General features: G+C 42.0%; 1 protein-coding gene across 4 annotated transcripts; it reads left to right on the top strand.

Annotated features, from left to right (window-relative positions):
- Positions 1-156: 156 nt before the first annotated feature.
- On the top strand, positions 157-15174 carry si:dkey-88n24.8. Of its 4 annotated transcripts, none has more exons than XM_073906616.1 (5): positions 157-1160; positions 9871-10013; positions 10099-10227; positions 13896-14243; positions 14389-15174. In XM_073906616.1, the coding sequence occupies exons 3-5, from the start codon at positions 10164-10166 to the stop codon at positions 14748-14750; spliced, it is 774 nt and encodes a 257-aa protein (XP_073762717.1). In that variant the 5' UTR covers positions 157-1160; positions 9871-10013; positions 10099-10163; the 3' UTR covers positions 14751-15174. The 4 variants fall into 4 exon arrangements, with proteins under 4 accessions (XP_073762717.1, NP_001025264.1, XP_073762718.1 ...); XM_073906617.1 differs by lacking the exon at positions 157-1160 and adding an exon at positions 9761-9796; NM_001030093.1 differs by lacking the exon at positions 157-1160 and adding an exon at positions 9756-9800 and having other exon boundaries at positions 9871-10227; positions 14389-14765.
- Positions 15175-15792: the final 618 nt, after the last annotated feature.

Below are 15792 nucleotides of genomic sequence, written 5' to 3'. Positions count from 1 at the left end.
TTTGGTAACAAAACAAAAAGATTCAGTAAAAGCAGAATGACCGTGATACATTGATGTCTCTGTTTTGGTGCTTTGCTTTCGTGCCCGTCACCTAGCAACAACTGTACACACAGCAGCTTGATGACGCAAGCGTACAGGGTTCAGAAGGAAAACAGACAGTGTGAAATCAGCTGAGAAGGTGGCAAGAGGGGACAATCAAACTTGGGTACGATCCAGGCAGTTAAACCAAGTGTGAAAGCACCCTTTGAAACATTGTTTTCTGAAAAAAATGATGATGCGTTTAATACTTATTTTTCCTGCTGTATCACTTTAATACCCACCAAACTCCAAATAGTAACAGTTCTTGACCCCAGGGAGCTACAAACTAAAATAAGTATCAATGGAAAGAAGACCCTTTGAGCTTTTACTATTGTCCCCCTACTGAAAAAAAAAACAGCTTAAACCAGGCTAGGCTGGTTGGCTGGTTTTAGAGGGGTTTTTGTCATTTCCAGGCTGGTTTCCAGCCATTTCCAGCCTGGTCTTAGCTGGTCAGGCTCTGAGATGACCAGCTAAAACCAGCTTGACCAGCCTAGCCAGACTGGGAGCCCAGCCAAAACCAGCTATGCCCAGCTTAAACCAGGCTGGTCAAGCTGGTTTTAGCTGGATTTTGCTGGTCAGTTTCCAGCCTGACCAGCTAAGACCAGGCTGGAAATGGCTGGAAACCAGCCTGGAAATGACCAAAACCCCTCTAAAACCAGCCTGGTAGACCAGCTAAAACCAGCTTACTAGCCTAGGCTGGTTTAAGCTGGATTTTTCTGCCGGGCCATCTAGAAAGAAACCTTTAGTTTCATGCTAAAAATATAAAAGTTATCTTTCACCCCCTGCTGGACAGATCAGGAACTACAGGGTGAATCTAGAGTTTTAGAAATGCAGGCCTAGAAACACTTTCAAGCCTCTCCAGATGTCCAGGAACAAACACACTATTGAAACTCCAGCAAACACCAACAATCACTGCAGTGGCGACTCTCAGAGACTCTTTCAGGAAATACTTGAACATGACCCGTGACTGAATTCTCTGATGAACTGCATCTCTGATGATGTTCAGCACTGGAGGAAGATTACTGAGGAGAAAAGTCAAATCTCCACAGCAGTGAAACTCCTCCATCTGCCACAGCGTGAGGGTGAGTGAATGACGGCTGAAGCTTCAGTGCTTTAATCTCTCAGTGTGCTGGATTTCACCATGTTTGCTGTTGTGTAGTGTTTGCTGTGTTCACCCTGTTTGTGTCAGTAATGGGACTGGAAGGACACAAATGCAGGTTCAAATTAAAGATTTTAATGAACAGCAAACCCAGTAGTCAGGGTCACAAAATAACAGCCAAAAAAATAACACAAAAATCCAAAAAGATCAAACAAATAGTCTTTAGGACCTCCTCCGTTACCGGGTATGTAAAGAGAAAAATAAAAATTTCCGAGGGGGAAAAACAGAGTCTCTCGGCCAGTGGCGCGCTGCACACAAGGGGAAAAAACAACAAAAAACGGCCGGGGTTAAGACAGCAAAAAATATATTAAGAAAAGAATGTCCTTACAAACTTCTCCGGTAGAGGGCGCACTATGGCCCGGCTGTTTTAGATGTGACTGACGAGAGTGAGCGAGGGAGAGGGGAAGCAGGACGGCAGGTGATGTCGGAGAACTCAGTGCGGAGGGGATGACGGTGCCTGAGAACAGAGGGATATAAGCCAAAAGGGAACACACACAAGAAGGACAGAGCGCTAGAAGCTAGATGACGGCCAGGCGAAACACAACTGGAAGAGATAACACCAACCAACACGACAGGACTAGAGAGACAACCCGGAAGACAGTTACACGGACTGACACACAACGATCTGACACAGGATGACACACAAGAGGGAACTAAATAGGGGAAGGAGCATAACTGGAATCCAGGTGAGACCAATTAAATCATGACAATAGTAAAAGGTAACAAGGGGGAGGGAGGAATATACGTTGAGCACAAGGTGACAGACCAAAACAAAACATCCACGCGTGCTAATGACATGACAACATAAACAAAGGCGGTGTGATCAAACCAGGGGTGTGACAGTACCAGGGGGGAGGGGGGAATACATCACAGGTTTAACCCTAGATACATGAAAAATAGGGTGTACCCGACCAAGCTTGGGGGGAAGCTTGAGCCTTACCACCACCGGACTCAAGACTTTAGTGATTTGATATGGACCAATGAACCTGGGGGCCAGCTTGCGTGAAGGCACCCTGAGAGGCAGGTCCTTGGTGGAGAGCCATACTCTTTGACCACAAATGTAATGAGGGGCAGGAGTCCGGTGTTGGTCGGCTGCTGCTTTGGTTCGTCTGCCAACTCGGACCAAGGCCTCCCTAGCTTTCCTCCAGGTGCGTCAACACCGCCGAACGAAAGCCAGGGCAGACGGAACGGCAGCTTCAGGTTCCTGTGAGGGAAACAAAGGGGGTTGAAATCCAATTGAACACTCAAATAAGGACAAACCTGTAGCTGACGACGGAAGAGAGTTGTGAGCGTACTCGACCCACGACAGTTGTTGGCACCAGGAGCTAGGATTGTGGGATGCCAGGCAGCGGAGAGTTCGTTCCAAATCCTGGTTGGCTCGTTCAGACTGCCCGTTGGTCTGGGGATGGAATCCTGATGACAGACTCGTAGAAGCCCCGATCTGTCGACAGAACTCCTTCCAGAAGCGGGAGACAAACTGGGGACCCCTGTCAGAAACCACATTAACCGGAAGACCATGAATCCGGAATACGTGATCAATCACCACTTGCGCAGTCTCCTTGGCTGAAGGAAGTTTGGGTAGGGGAATGAAATGGACTGATTTAGAGAAACGGTCCACCACCGTGAGAATGACGGTGTTTCCTTTAGATTCTGGGAGACCAGTGACAAAATCAAGGGCCACGTGTGACCATGGGCGGGACGGGATGGGTAGGGGGCGAAGCAGACCAACGGGAGGTGCATTAGAAGTTTTGTTCTGGGCACAAACAACAGGCCGCCACAAACTGCCTGACGTCCTTGGCCATGGATGGCCACCAGAATCGTTGGTGAATCATAGTCAGCGATTTCTGCACTCCTGGGTGACAGGCTAGCCTGGACGAGTGTCCCACTGGATGACCTCTGAGCGAAGTCTGGTTGGAACAAACAGACGGCCTGCTGGGACCCTCCCTGGAACTGGGATCTTTTGTATGGCCTTCTCCACCCGTCTCTCAATGTCCCAGGAGAGAGACGCCACCACCATTTCTTTTGGTAAAATGGCATCAACCGATTTCTCCTTTCCTGGGGCCTCAAAGAGACGGGAGAGGGCATCGGGCTTGACATTCTTGGTTCCAGGTCTGAATGATAGGGTAAATTTAAAGCGGTCAAAGAAAAGGGCCCAGCGAGCCTGTCGAGGGGTCAGCCTCCTGGCTGAACGGATATATTCGAGATTCTTGTGATCCGTCCAGACCAGGAAAGGTTGGGCTGCCCCTTCTAGCCAGTGACGCCACTCCCCCAGAGCCAGCCTGACTGCCAATAATTCTCGGTTCCCTACTTCATAATTCCGTTCCGAAGGGTTTAGGCGGTGGGAAAAGAAGGCACACGGATGTACTTTCCCGTCCAGGCAAGACCTCTGAGATAGAACTGCGCCTACCCCAACATCAGATGCATCCACCTCAACAATAAATTGTTGTTCAGGATCTGGACTCGACAAAACAGGAGCAGAGACAAAACGGGACTTCAATTCATCAAAGGCCTCCTGTGCATCACTATTCCACTTGAACCATACCTTGGGAGAGGTGAGTGCTGTTAAAGGTGCAGCAATCTGGCCAAAGTTCCTGATGAATCGCCGGTAAAAGTTTGCAAAGCCCAGGAACCGCTGCAGAGCTTTACGAGAGTCAGGGGTTGGCCACTCGGCAACAGCTCTTATCTTACAGGGATCTGCCTGGATCTCTCCCACTGAGATGATGAACCCCAGAAACGGAATTGACTGGGCATGGAAAACGCACTTCTCCGCCTTGACATAAAGTTGGTTCTCCAACAACCGTTGTAGCACCTGGCGTACGTGTTGAATATGTATCTGCAGGCACGGGGAAAACAAGGGGGCTGAACAAGAATTTGAGGAATCACTGAAGTGTACAGAAACAGGAAGAAGAGTGCGGGAGGAAGAGTGTAGGAAAGGGGTAGTGCTCACCAGTATCCCCCTCTTCACTGGTGAGCCTTGGCTTTTAAGTGGGCAGGCTACAGCAAAATGTCCAGGCTTCCCACAGTAAAGGCAGAGTCCCTGGACGAAGCGTTGCTGTCTCTGCAGTGGGGTAAGACGAAGACGCCCTACTTGCATGGGCTCCGGATCCATTGGAGCAGAACCAGATGCTTCTGCAGCTAAGACTGGACGGGGATCCTCCACTCTCCATGGGGGGCGAACCGTTAGACGCTGACGACGACGATGGAGACGTCCCTCAATCCGCAGGGCCATGTTAATTAGGTCATCAAGGTCCTGGGGAAGATCCTGTGTGGCCAGCTCGTCCTGAATGTCATCCTGTAACCCGGCGCGGAACATAGACCTGCACGCGCCCTTGTTCCAGTCACAGGATGCCGCCAGAGTCTTAAAGGCGATGGCATATTCAGTAACGGATTGTCCTGCCTGGTGTAGACGTGCCAGCTGTTCCGCTGCTTCCTGGCCCCGGACTGATCGGTCAAATAATCTCACCATCTCTTGGCGAAAGTCTTCAAACGAAGCACAGCAAGGGGCTCTAGTCTCCCACACTGACGTTCCCTAGTCTCGAGCTTTACCGGTGAGGAGGGTCAATACAAACGCCACTTTGGATTCCTCAGATGCATAAGTGCGTGATTGTAAGGTGAAAACCACTGCACACTGAGACAAAAAGGCTCTACAGGAATTAGGGTCTCCGTTGTAGGGTGGAGGGTTGTTGCAACGGGGCTCCGGATCATGATGACGGAGAGGACCCCCCTGGGCTGCCTCATGCTGTAGGTCCTGGACGAGTGCAGTTAGCTCTGCCACTTGATTGGCCAGGAATTCCACCTCCCTGGTGGTGTTGGTTAATCTAGCCTCATGCTGGCCTAAGAGTGCACCCTGCTGGGTGACTGCGGTTCTGACCGTGTCTGAACCTGCTGCGTCCATTCTCTGGTCAGATCGTACAGTCAGGAATGGGACTGGAAGGACACAAATGCAGGTTCAAATTAAAGATTTTAATGAACAGCAAAGCCAGTAGTCAGGGTCACAAAATAACAGCCAAAAAAATAACACAAAAATCCAAAAAGATCAAACAAATAGTCTTTAGGACCTCCTCCGTTACCGGGTATGTAAAGAGAAAAATAAAAATTTCCGAGGGGGAAAAAGTCTCTCGGCCAGTGGCGCGCTGCACACAAGGGGAAAAAACAACAAAAAACGGCCGGGGTTAAGACAGCAAAAAATATATTGAGAAAAGAATGTCCTTACAAACTCCTCCGGTAGAGGGCGCACTATGGCCCGGCTGTTTTATATGTGACTGACGAGAGTGAGCGAGGGAGAGGGGAAGCCGGACGGCAGGTGATGTCGGAGAACTCAGTGCGGAGGGGATGACGGTGCCTGAGAACAGAGGGATATAAGCCAAAAGGGAACACACACAAGAAGGACAGAGCGCTAGAAGCTAGATGACGGCCAGGCGAAACACAACTGGAAGGGATAACACCAACCAACACGACAGGACTAGAGAGACAACCCGGAAGACAGTTACACGGACTGACACACAACGATCTGACACAGGATGACACACAAGAGGGAACTAAATAGGGGAAGGAACATAACTAAATCCAGGTGAGACCAATTAAATCATGATAATAGTAAAAGGTAACAAGGGGGAGGGAGGAATATACGTTGAGCACAAGGTGACAGACCAAAACAAAACATCCGCGCGTGCTAATGACAAGACAACATAAACAAAGGCGGCGTGATCAAACCAGGGGTGTGACAGTTTGCTTTAGTGTAATGTTGCTTTTTTTGAGCTGAGCTGATTGTGTGTAGTGTTTGCTGTTGTGTAGTTTTTGCTGTGTTTACCCTGTTTGCTTTAGTGTAGTGTTGTGTCGCTGTTTTTGAGCTGAGCTGATTGTGTGTAGTGTTTGGTGTTGTGTAGTGTTTGCTGTGTTTCCACTGTTTGTTTTAGTGTTGTGTCGCTCTTTTTGAGCTGTGCTGATACAGATTTGCTGTTGGTTGTTTTTGTCTTGTTTGATTTAGTTGTGCTGTGTTTGCTGTTTTTTTTTTTAGTGTTTAGAGTTTCTGTGTTTTGTGTTTGCTGATTATAAAGTTGTTAGTTTTGCAGTGTTTCCTGGGACTGATGTTTCTGCATATAGGTAAAGTTGGTTTTATTTTCACACATTCGTTCAGTGACACACTCCTTATGCTGTTGACCACGGCACTTTGAACATTTGGTCTGAAATATCCTGCAAGTGTGACTTAAAAAAAAAAGACATGAGCACTATTTATTTAATTAATACTTTTATGAAATTATATTATTAAGGAGAAAGTCCGGATGTTTGAATATAAAACCAACTTTACCTCTTGTTTCAGCAGTGTTTTTGTCCTGTGTTTGGTGTTTTCCTGGTTGCTGTTTCTGCAGTGTGTTTCCTTTATTACTTTGATTTTTGCTTGGCTTTTTCAGTATTGTGTTTTGCTGTGATAGTGTTTTCAGTGTTTCCTTTTTCCCTGTTTTTGCAGTGTTTGATTTTTTTCCTGTGTTTGGTGTTTTTCTGATTTTGCTGTTTTGCAGTGTTTGGCGTCTCTTCAGTGTTCGCTTCTATTGCTGTGTTTGCTGTTTTAATGTGTGACATATTTGCAGTGTTTGCTTTATTTCAAATGTTTGCTGTTTCTTTAGTGTTTGCTTTTATTGCTGTGTTTGCTGTTTAAAGGTGTGATATATTTGCAAGGTTTGCTTTATTCCAGTGTTTGCTGCAGTGTTTGATTTGTTGAGGTAATGTTGGTTTTATATTCACACATTTGGGCTTTCTCCCTAATAATATCATTTCAGAAAATAATTATTTGCAAATTCTAAATGGAGAAATCATATTAGCAGCCAATGACTATCAAAGTACACCATTATTCACAGTCAAATAAATAGTGCTGATGTTATTTTGAAGTCATACTTTCATGCAATTTAAAACCCAATATTCGATGTAGCATGGTCAACAATAGGCTATATGGAGCGTGTCACAGGTTGTCAGTGAACGAATGTCTGAATATAAAACCAACTTTACTATATAGCGTTTGATGTGTTCAGTTTTTGAAGTGTTGTTGTTGTTTTGTGTATTTGAAGTTTATTAATTTTCTAGCATTAACTGCTTTTGCGGTGTTCTGTCTATTTGCTTTTTTCACTGTTTGGTTTATTCATTGTTTGCAATTTTGCATTATTTTAGTGTGTTCGCCGTTTTGGCAGATTTTATAGTGTTTACTGTATTTTATTAGTTGTTTTTACAGGGATTGGTGAATCATGCAATGTTCACTTTTTCTAGAGAGTTTTTTCAGGTCTTTCCAATAATATCCAGCTGCAGGCCCGCAGAACCACACACGTTTTAGGCACACACAATCTAGGACACACTATTTAGGCAAACCATATATGGTAACTAACTCTTTAGCATTATCGCCACCTATTAAATTTCACAAATATGGTTTCCTATTTCAGTCATTATTTTTATTATTTTATCGTTACGATCATTTTAACATCTCTGCAGTTTCTGAACTCAAATTATGTAAATAAAAATAATTGGTTAAAGACACTTATGACTTTATTCATGTGTCCACATACACAAAGAAAATATTATAGACTGTCTAATTGTTGTATCAAGTGTAACTAACTAATTCAAGCTCTTAATATTATCATGCTTGGTTAAAATCACTTTGTTGTAAAATATAAAAAGCAATCAATAATATGTCACTTTAAAATGAATTATCCTACATAGTTAATCAACTGATTATCTTAACTGATTATAAGTTTATATATAAACTACTATCTTTTACTAAACCGTCAAAGCTGTTTTATATATGTATATATGTTTATATATGTTTTATGTATGTTTTATATATATATATATATATATATATATATATATATATATATATATATATATATATATATATATATATATATATATATGGGTTCAAGCTTTTCTCTGGCCTAAGGTTTCTGGGTCTCTGGGGTTACTGCTTTCTTGGAGGGTTTTCTGCTTGGGTCTCTTTCTTAGGTCTTAAGTTTCTCTTTATGTCTTAACTTAGTTTCTGTGCTTCCGAGGTGTGGCCTCGGGCACACGCTTTATAAGGATTGTTTGTATTCTCCCTTCAGGGCCAGGTTGACCAATCAGAAATTAACTTCCCTGAGACATGCTTTATGACTCTTTGTTTAGAAGTATAGGGATTTGCATAGGTCAGGGATGGCCAACCCTGTTCCTGGAGAGCCACCTTCCTGCAGATTTCAGTTGCAATCCATATCAAACACACCTGCCTAATATTATCACGTGGTCTTCAGGTCCTAATTAATTGGTTCAGGTGTGTTTGATATGGGTAGCAACTGAAATCTGCAGGAAGGTGGCTCTCCAGGAACAGGGTTGGCCACCCCTGGCATAGGTATTTAGATGTTAACTGAGGCAGAAATGTTCAAGTTTCTTAAAATGTGAATATGTTGCATTCGTGTTAACAAAAAATGTAAACAATCAGCACACCAAATTAGCTTCAAAAGGACTCCAAACATGAGCTGTTTATAAGCTTGTTTAGCTGCGGTAAAGTTAAACATTGATTGCAGAAGTATTAAAACCATAATAGTAATACAGGAGCAAGAGAAACGTTGCAATACACATGAATACACATAAAGAGAGAATAAAAGTTTACATTAAAATATCAGTCTTAAGCAAGAAGCTTATAGAAGTTCTGACCATGTCTCTGTCCAGTGCTGTTGGCACATTCCTTTGGGTCATAAATACCTTAGAATCAGATTAAAACTGTCCATTTAGTCTTTTCCTGGGCAGAAGTTGGTGGTGTGTTGGCAGATGCATTTGTTGAATAAAAGCAAAATAATTATGTGTCTGATGGGCCATATTCGTTACACTGATATTCCACCCATAACATTGAAAATAGCATTTATCAGCCAATATCGATAAGGCTGACCAATACATTGTGTATCCATTATATATATATATATATAATATATATATTAGGGATACACGATAGACAGACAGACAGACAGACAGATAGATAGATAGATAGATAGATAGATAGATAGATAGATAGATAGATAGATAGATAGATAGATAGATAGATAGATAGATAGATAGATAGATAGATTTGACGACTAGTACAGTTTTGGAATATTGTTAGATTTTTTAAAATTTGATTATTGAAATATGTTATTTAAAAAACAAACTCTTGAGCACATTCAAATGAACACACTTCCACAGAACAATGGAAAAAACTACGTAGGAAGTGAAATGACAAAGGTCTTTGTTAAATGAAATAAACAAATGCTGTGTCTTGCTGAATGACAAATGAGAGCAGATAAACACATAGTCTAAAGCTGCAGAACGTAACTTCAGACTGAGGACAGAAACACGTCACCTCTGAGGTAAAAACTACTCACATCTATATTATTTAATGATATCACACTGATGATGACACACACTTCTGATATCTGTTGATATTCTTATTAATTATTTACTCCACATTCATGTTTTACCTGTTGCAAAGTTTTACTCCAAGTTAGGTTGATTATCTATATTTTTCTTCCTCAGAAATGGCTCAAACTTTATATTTCACTCTTCTCATTGGTGAGTGTGTTTGTAGTTTTATTTATGATTTAAACAGTTTGGAAAAACATTAAAGCAAAGTGTCTCTTTCACAGCTCTCTGCTCCATATCTGAATGTGTTCAGCGTCAGTATCACTTTATTACTGAGAAGAAGACCTGGACTGAAGCTCAGAGATACTGCAGAGAGAATTACACAGATCTGGCTACCGTTGACAACATGAACGACATGATCCAGCTGGTAAAGACTGTGAATAATGGAGGTTTTCAGAATATCTGGATTGGTCTTATGAGGGCGAGTGTTTATACGTGGCATTGGTCTTCAGGTGATTCTGTGCTCTTTCTGAACTGGGCATCTGGACAACCAGCCGGCAGTGAAAACTGTACTTATATGAGTAATGGACAGTGGACTGTCGAGCCATGTAATATGACTTTATCCTTCATCTGCTACAACAGTGAGTACAAACCTCAAACTTTCATTGAAGAAAACTTCAATAAGAAATGTACGTGTGACATTAGTAAACCATCTAAATTATTATAAATGAAAAACAAAAACAGTTCAAATCAATTATTCGTAATGTTGGGCCAGATATATTGTTCATGTTTCACTTGCATCAGTGGAGCTTCTCTTCAGTTGATCTGCCTTTAACTGTAACATTTTAACTAAACTGAACAGAATCAGTTTTATTTTACTTAAACTATTTCAGCATTCTACATTACTCTTCTGCCTGCCTGATATGCTGGCATGTTGCAAAATCTGAAATTGACACAATCTACTTTGTAACTAGAGGTATTTACCAGCATGGACCACACCACCCTTTGGGATCAGTTTTTATTGAGGAAGATGAAGGGATGAAAGGAATTGTGTAGGATGAAAAGCGATGCTGGAGGGATGGTAAGGTAACCGTGAGGTGAAGAGAAATAGAAGTAATATAATAATGAACAAGAAGGTAGGAGGATTGAGCATCCTATGATGCTGCCCAGGGAATCAGATTGGGGGTAGCTTCTTTTTAATGCTTTGGAAGAGTGATTAGTACACCCAATTCAACATAGGAGGTACAAGAAGGTTATAGGGATTGTAAGGAAAACAAGGAAATAGAGGGAGGGAGGGTGGGTTCGTGAAAACGAGATGAACAGTGCTAGAGGGCTGATCTGCCTTGAATAATTTTAAGAGTAGGTGATTGGATACGGAAGCAAAGTGGGGCATGGTCCTGCTCCTGTACCTTTGTTAACAAGTTAACTCTATTTCATAAGCATGGACCACACCACATTTTGAGGCAGACTTTATTGTGTAGGATGAAGGCATGAATGGAATTGTGTAGGATGTATGGATGAAAAGCAATGCAGGAGGGATGGTAAGGTAACAGTGGGTGAAGGGAAATGGAATTAATAGAATAATTACTAAATAGATTAACAAGCAGTCTTTATTGTGGATGAAGAGATGAAAGGCATTGTGTAGGATGTAGGGAAGAAAAGGGATGGTAAGGGAACAGTGGGATGAAGAAAAATGGAAGTAAAAGAATAATAGAGTAGGTAGGTTGATTGGGCATCCTTCGATGCTGCCCAGAGACTCAGAGTGTGTATCAATGTAATTTGCAGATGATCCCTAACACTGTGTGCATGAATGTCAGGCAAATATGAAACAATAACCAACTTTACCGAGCTGATTTAACTGTCTTTCAAAGATTTTAGTACTAACAAGTTGTTAATGTCACAAGACCTAATACAGTATACAATACGACTTCATCACAAGGCCTACCGCACTTACGCTGCAGTTTCTCTGCCCACCAAGAAAGCCCGCAACTCCTTCTGTGGGACGGAAGTTTGATGTTTGGTTCTCCTGTGTCCCGTGTTCCTCTTGCTGTACCAATGCAGCAGCTGCTTCATGTAAAAGCTGACTAACAGTTTTTACCATTTTACTTCTGTTATACTGTATTTACACTAGTAACTCACGCTGTCCCATCCATCAAAACCTTGCTTCTGCTCTCCGGCTCTGTGTGTGTAAAAGCACTCGACGTCACTTGAATACGCCCCTCCCACTGATTAGCATAGGCTTTGCATACAGCTTTAAGTTGAAAATTAAATCGAAAATAAAAACTGAAATGAAAAAGTGTCAATAAAAGGAAAGCTTAAATTTACATTTTCATTTAAATTGTGTCACTATTATAGCGTGAACATTAATAACACGCTTTGTAAAAGTTGTTTGCATTTTATTTTTCAGTTTGGCTTTTTATAATATTGGCAGTCTTGACGTGGAAATGCAGTAAAAATGAAATGTTAAATTGGCAACTTCATTTTAATTATCAATTTGACAGGGACAATGTGTTGTCAAAGTAAAAATGAAAATTAAATAATTTCGTTTCATATTCAATTTTGGCAGATATTTTGCGAACAGTGTTTTATAATGAAATTGTTAATCTGATTTTCATTTTCATTTCCAATGTTTATTTGATTTATTTCAAATTGGCTCGATTTACCTTCCATAAGTGTGGGTGCCTTCTCTGTAATGTGTTGGTAGAGGGATTAGGACCCCCAATGTTTGATGAGAGCTGGGGTTTGCTTGAGCTTGGTAAAAGACATAGAGATTCATGCAGATTTTAGCAATATGCTTGTGATGAACTAGATACGAGTATCCTGATATTTAGTCTGGGATCATAGATCTTGTCTGCCGGCTGAGGTAGAGTCTCTGATGCAGGAAGAATGTATAGAATGATGTTTCTGAGATGTTCTGCAGATGCAGAGGATTTGGTAAAGTGCTTGATGAACTGGAACCTTGTGGTCATAGTAAAAATGATGAGCTTTAAAGCATTTTAATCTGGTTAAGATAGCTGAGAGCATGCTAGGTGGAAGACTGGATTGGTATTAGCCTCATAGGAAACGGAGGAACTTCTTAATCTTTCATGAATTCCGCTCCTCTTGCCACTTACTTGAAAAGAACCATTGGAGGAAGGTCTGATATCTGAAGGAGGAATTAACATCTATTCGCAGCTTGATTTAAACCTTTAAATTTTTGGATCTCCTTACTTCCGGGCGCAGCAATACTGCCATTGTGGCTGGTGTATTTTGGGAAATTTTCTTACCCCTTGGTTTCGAGTGTGGGTCCCAAAAATCTTCATTTGAAGGACTATTCACCTCTTTCCCTTAGCACCCTATGCCTTCAAACTAAAGAGAATTGGGACAGCCCTTCCGCTTGACATGAACATGCAAAACGATGAGAAAGGGGAAGGGCTAAGGCAGGGGTGGCCAACCCTGTTCCTGGAGAGCCACCTTCCTGCAGATTTCAGTTGCTACCCATATCAAACACACCTGAACCAATTAATTAGGACCTGAAGACCACATGATAATTACAGGCAGGTGTGTTTGATAAAGGTTGCAACTGAATTCTGCAGGAAGGTGGCTCTCCAGGAACAGGGTTGGCCACCCCTAGGCTAAGGGGTAGAATTGGGATTGGGCCTTAAGAGTGAGAGAGAGTTTAATATGTGATATTTTATGTGTGTCTAATTCTGTATTTAAACTTTTTTTGTGGGGCCATTTTGGCCAGGACCCCTTGGTAGAAGAGATGCATATCTCAATTGGGAATTCTTGGTAAAATAAAAGATAAATAAAGGAAGAGGTGGTACGGTGCCCTATACAATCTGGGATGGGTGTTTGCGTCGGAAAAGTGGATGGGTAATATGGGGAAGGGTTGAGGAAGAGGTTAAGTAAATCTGGAAATGGCCAGAATGAGTCAAGTCTCTGGAGGCACTGGCTGTGGTATTTGACTAAATGGATAGTAGTGACTATGAGAGATGACAGGAGCCATATGACTATGGCCCAATCCCAATTCTATTTTTGTACCCCTACCCTTCCCTTGGTTGGCTCTTAAAACCAAGTGTAAAGGGGAAGGTCTTCAAAATTTCCCGCTAAGAAACAGGACAGCACTACAGCACCTGCACACATCAACATATGTCATCGCGATCTCTTGCTTCATATGAGATTAGATGATCGCGACTGCTGTTTTTATTCCAGTCCTGTCATTTTGGCTGGTGTATTCTGGGAAATTTTCTTACCTGTTGGTTTCAAGTGTGTGTTTTTTTTTTTTCAAAAATGAATAAAATAATGTTTCCATTTTATTGTTTTAAAGTGAGCACAGGACTGGTGTTTGTCAATCAGATGATGAACTGGAGAGACGCTCAGAGTTACTGCAGACAGAATCACACTGATCTGGTCAGTGTGAGGAACCAGAATGAGAATCAACAGCTGGAGAAGTTCATTCATGACAGAAACTCATCTGGATCTGCAGTCTGGATCGGTCTGTTCAGAGACACATGGCAGTGGTCAGATCAGAGCAACTCCTCATTCAGATACTGGGATACCATTGAACCAAACAATGATAAAGGTTGTGAAGACTGCACAGTGATCAATAAGTACGCTCAGAGACGATGGAATGACATTCCTTGTGGCTTGACATTTTCTTTTGTGTGTCATGAAGGTGAGCAGATCCTCCAAACATCATCAGCCCCAGATCTCTTAAAGTTGACTCTACATGTCTGACATGTCTAATTCCTCCACAGTGTTTGTTCTGCATGTTGTTGTTGATCAGTCTCTCTCTAGTTTCTGCTTTGTTTTGTGTCCAGATAAACTGATAGTGATCCAGCAGAATCTGTCGTGGTCTGAAGCTCTGAGATACTGCAGACAGAATCATGTGGATCTGGTCTCGGTTCAGTCAGTGGAGATGCAGCGTCGTGTGATGAACGTGGTTAAACTGGCGTCTACTGAGGCGGTGTGGTTGGGTTTACACCACTACTGCAGCATGAACATGTGGCTCTGGCTGACTGGAGACATTGTGTGCTATCAGAACTGGGCTCCAGGGAACGGCAGCACACCGGAAAACTGCAAACTGGAGAACAGAAAAGGAGCAGTTCAGTCTGGAGGAGATCAGACCTGGATCAGCCTTCCTGAATCTCACAGACTCAACTTCATCTGCACTAACTACTGAGAGTGAAAAAGATGTGTTTGTGTGTTTACTCACTTCCACTGTGTTTTTAATGAGTTAATCTGCTATATGTGCTTTAATAGCCAAGGGTTTTACTTCTGTATTTTATCTATCATGAAATAATATGTTCTTAACAACAATGTTTTAACATCAATGTTTAAGATTAAGGTTTAAGGTTCTTCACTTTAAGATTCTTTAGATGTGATGTGTGTGAACTGTTTCTAGATCTGCTGGTGTTTGGTCTCTTCATGTTTTGCTGAATGTGATTCTGTGAGCAGCAGATCTTCAGTAAATCATGATTTGTGTCTCAGCTGAATGAAATCTGCTTTATTCAGAAAGGCAGAAGAGAAGTTTGGGTATAAAATGTGATTGATCCTAAATCCTGAACTAAACAGAACATCAGATGAAATAAACTGATCTACAGTCAGTATTTTTGTCTCCTGTTTATTTGCTAATGTCTCTCCAGCATCACAGTAATCAGAAAATTAAGTGTAGTGCATATATTAAAGTGTGTTTAACTGTTGATTGTTTGGCTCAGATTTAGTATGGAAATTTCAGCTTCCTGGAATGAATGTTTCTGCAGGGATAATGGTATTTATTGTAACGCCTCCTGCTGGTTTCCATTTCCAGGCGTTGTATTTTAATGAACTCCTCCTATGGATTTTATCAGATCAACACCAAAATTGGGTTTTGTCATCTAAAGGCCTTGGTGATGTTATATTGCGAGATCTACAGTTTTCGTTGAAGGGCATGTCCGTGGCGACGTCGTAAACTTTGATGTTTCACCACGAAACAGGAGGTTGTTATTACTCAGGCATGCTATGTCTGATCTGCCTCAAAATGCATGTTTGAGTCCTGACCGGAACATGTTGACATGCCAATATGCAGTTACAGTTATAGTGCCACCTGCTGGCAACAGGGAATTGCATGTTTCATATTGTTAGAAACTCCTCCTACAAACCAGATCAGATCGAATTCTTGTTTCATTAGTTTAGTCCAAAGGCCTTTGTGATGTTAAATTATGAAGATCTAGAGTTTTCACCTA

The sequence above is a fragment of the Danio rerio genome, chromosome 7 (genome assembly GCF_049306965.1).
Source record: "Danio rerio strain Tuebingen ecotype United States chromosome 7, GRCz12tu, whole genome shotgun sequence".
NCBI classification, from domain to species: domain Eukaryota; kingdom Metazoa; phylum Chordata; class Actinopteri; order Cypriniformes; family Danionidae; genus Danio; species Danio rerio.
This window is presented reverse-complemented; position numbering and strand designations above follow the sequence as displayed.

Excerpts from the sequence above, each read along its gene's own strand:
- si:dkey-88n24.8 (XM_068222305.2), top strand. The coding sequence starts at position 9,763 with ATGGCTCAAACTTTATATTTCACTCTTCTCATTG. Across the intron at positions 9,797-9,870 it reads ATATTTCACTCTTCTCATTG|CTCTCTGCTCCATATCTGAA; the intron begins GTGAGTGTGTTT and ends TCTCTTTCACAG. Across the intron at positions 14,244-14,388 it reads TTCTTTTGTGTGTCATGAAG|ATAAACTGATAGTGATCCAG; the intron begins GTGAGCAGATCC and ends TTTTGTGTCCAG.